The 1,636-nt window shown below is 40.4% G+C and overlaps 1 protein-coding gene across 1 annotated transcript; it reads right to left on the bottom strand.

Annotated features, from left to right (window-relative positions):
* Positions 1-379: 379 nt before the first annotated feature.
* On the bottom strand, positions 380-1,321 carry LOC141243132 (olfactory receptor 2AP1-like). Its single transcript, XM_073668893.1, has one exon. It carries the CDS (start codon positions 1,319-1,321, stop codon positions 380-382), a length of 942 nt encoding a protein of 313 aa, XP_073524994.1.
* Between the last annotated feature and the right edge of the window lie 315 nt (positions 1,322-1,636).

The following is a 1,636-nucleotide window of genomic DNA, read 5'->3' as shown; positions in this document are numbered from 1 at the left end:
AAAATTCACACCAGTTGCCAGAATGGCTCGGTGATTCTCTATGGAACTACTAAAGATTAGCCAAGCTTCAGTCCTATAAATATTAAATTTAGTGGCAGCCGAGAGTATTGTTTTGGCAGTCCTAGTTTTGGCAATTGGTGGGTATCCATATTTTTTTTCTCTCTTTGTTTTATATAAAGGAACTGCAGCTCTGCAAAAGAAACTTTCTCTTTTGACGATACGCTAAAAATACAAAATTTTTCAGATTCACTCATCTATACCAATCACCAATTAGCGTTTAGTAAAAATCTAAGAGAAAACTGAAGAAAAATCAAGATCCAGGTAAAATAGTCCTTTCAGGAAAAAGTTGGAATACCACGATTCTCATGGAGTCTCCTCACTATGTGAAGACAATGTTCCTCCTAAGGAGGTTTCTGACGGCGTTTTTGATCTCCTCAGTCCTGAAACAGTAGATGATGGGGTTGGCTATATGGGGCAAATAAGAATAAAGGCAAAGAATCAGGAGATTGATATCAGGGTGAAAAATTAGTTTGACATAATTGGCGATATAGATGAAAACCCGAGGGATGAAGTAAAGGCTGATGATCACCAGATGTGTGGTGCACGTGTAGAAGACCTTCTGACAGTTACTGGAAGAGCCGGAAAAGTAGATAGTTTTGATGATGATGATGTAAGACAATAGAATGATAACTAATGGGATGAGGAGGATGTAGAGGGCTACAATCAAAAGGATCTGTCTTGTGCTATTGACATCTCCGTAGGCCGAACGCATTAGTGTCGAACTGGAACAAAAACAGTTGTAGATTTTGGTTTGCTTGGGGAATGGAAGTTGTGAAATCAACGAGGGATTCACAATGACTGAGACGGCGGCTAAGAGCCAGCTGACGTGACAACTCACAACGGTGACTCTATGTGTGATTATCGAAGAGTATCTTAATGGCTTACAGATGGCCACACAGCGGTCTCCACCCATCATGGTGAGAATGTACCCATCCAGGATTCCCAACCAATGGATGAGAAACATCTGCAAGAAACATTCAAGGAAAGACATCCTTCCAGCATCAAACCAATACTTGGAAATGAATTTTGGCAAGGTGATGGTGTCAAAGAGCAGGTCGGAAAAGGCCAGGTTGGCAATGAAGATGTACATGGGTTGTTGTAGGTGATGGCTTGCAAATATCAGAAGGATGACTGTACCGTTAGCTACAAGCGATGCGTTGTATATGATAAGCATGACGAAAGAAATCGCAAGGTTGTATTTCTCTGGGACTCCTGAAAACCCAATAAGTTCAAAGTACACTTTTTCTGAATAATTTGCCATTTGAAAAAAACCTGAAAAAAAGTAAGAAAAACATGGACTGTTCATATAGAATATATACATATATATGTGAGGAACAAGAAAAGACAAAGATACACATAAATCAGAATACATGAGATCTCTAGGTTTGGAACCTCACTAATTCCTAAATCATGGGCATTTTGGTCACCCATAGTGCACCAAAGCTAACACCGGGGTTTCAAGGTAGAAGGTGCCCAGATGGGTCACTTTGGGCTCGTGAGAATCATGAAAACTTAGGGAGAAAGCCCTATGTTGGCCTCAATGCGTGAAGACCTACTGTATGTAGACTAAGGGTGA

Source organism: Phyllobates terribilis, unplaced genomic scaffold (genome assembly GCF_046119375.1).
Source record: "Phyllobates terribilis strain yellow unplaced genomic scaffold, ASM4611937v1 Scaffold_2__4_contigs__length_985480577, whole genome shotgun sequence".
NCBI classification, from domain to species: domain Eukaryota; kingdom Metazoa; phylum Chordata; class Amphibia; order Anura; family Dendrobatidae; genus Phyllobates; species Phyllobates terribilis.
The sequence above is the reverse complement of the archived record's forward strand: the minus strand, read 5'-3'. Positions and strand labels throughout refer to the sequence as shown.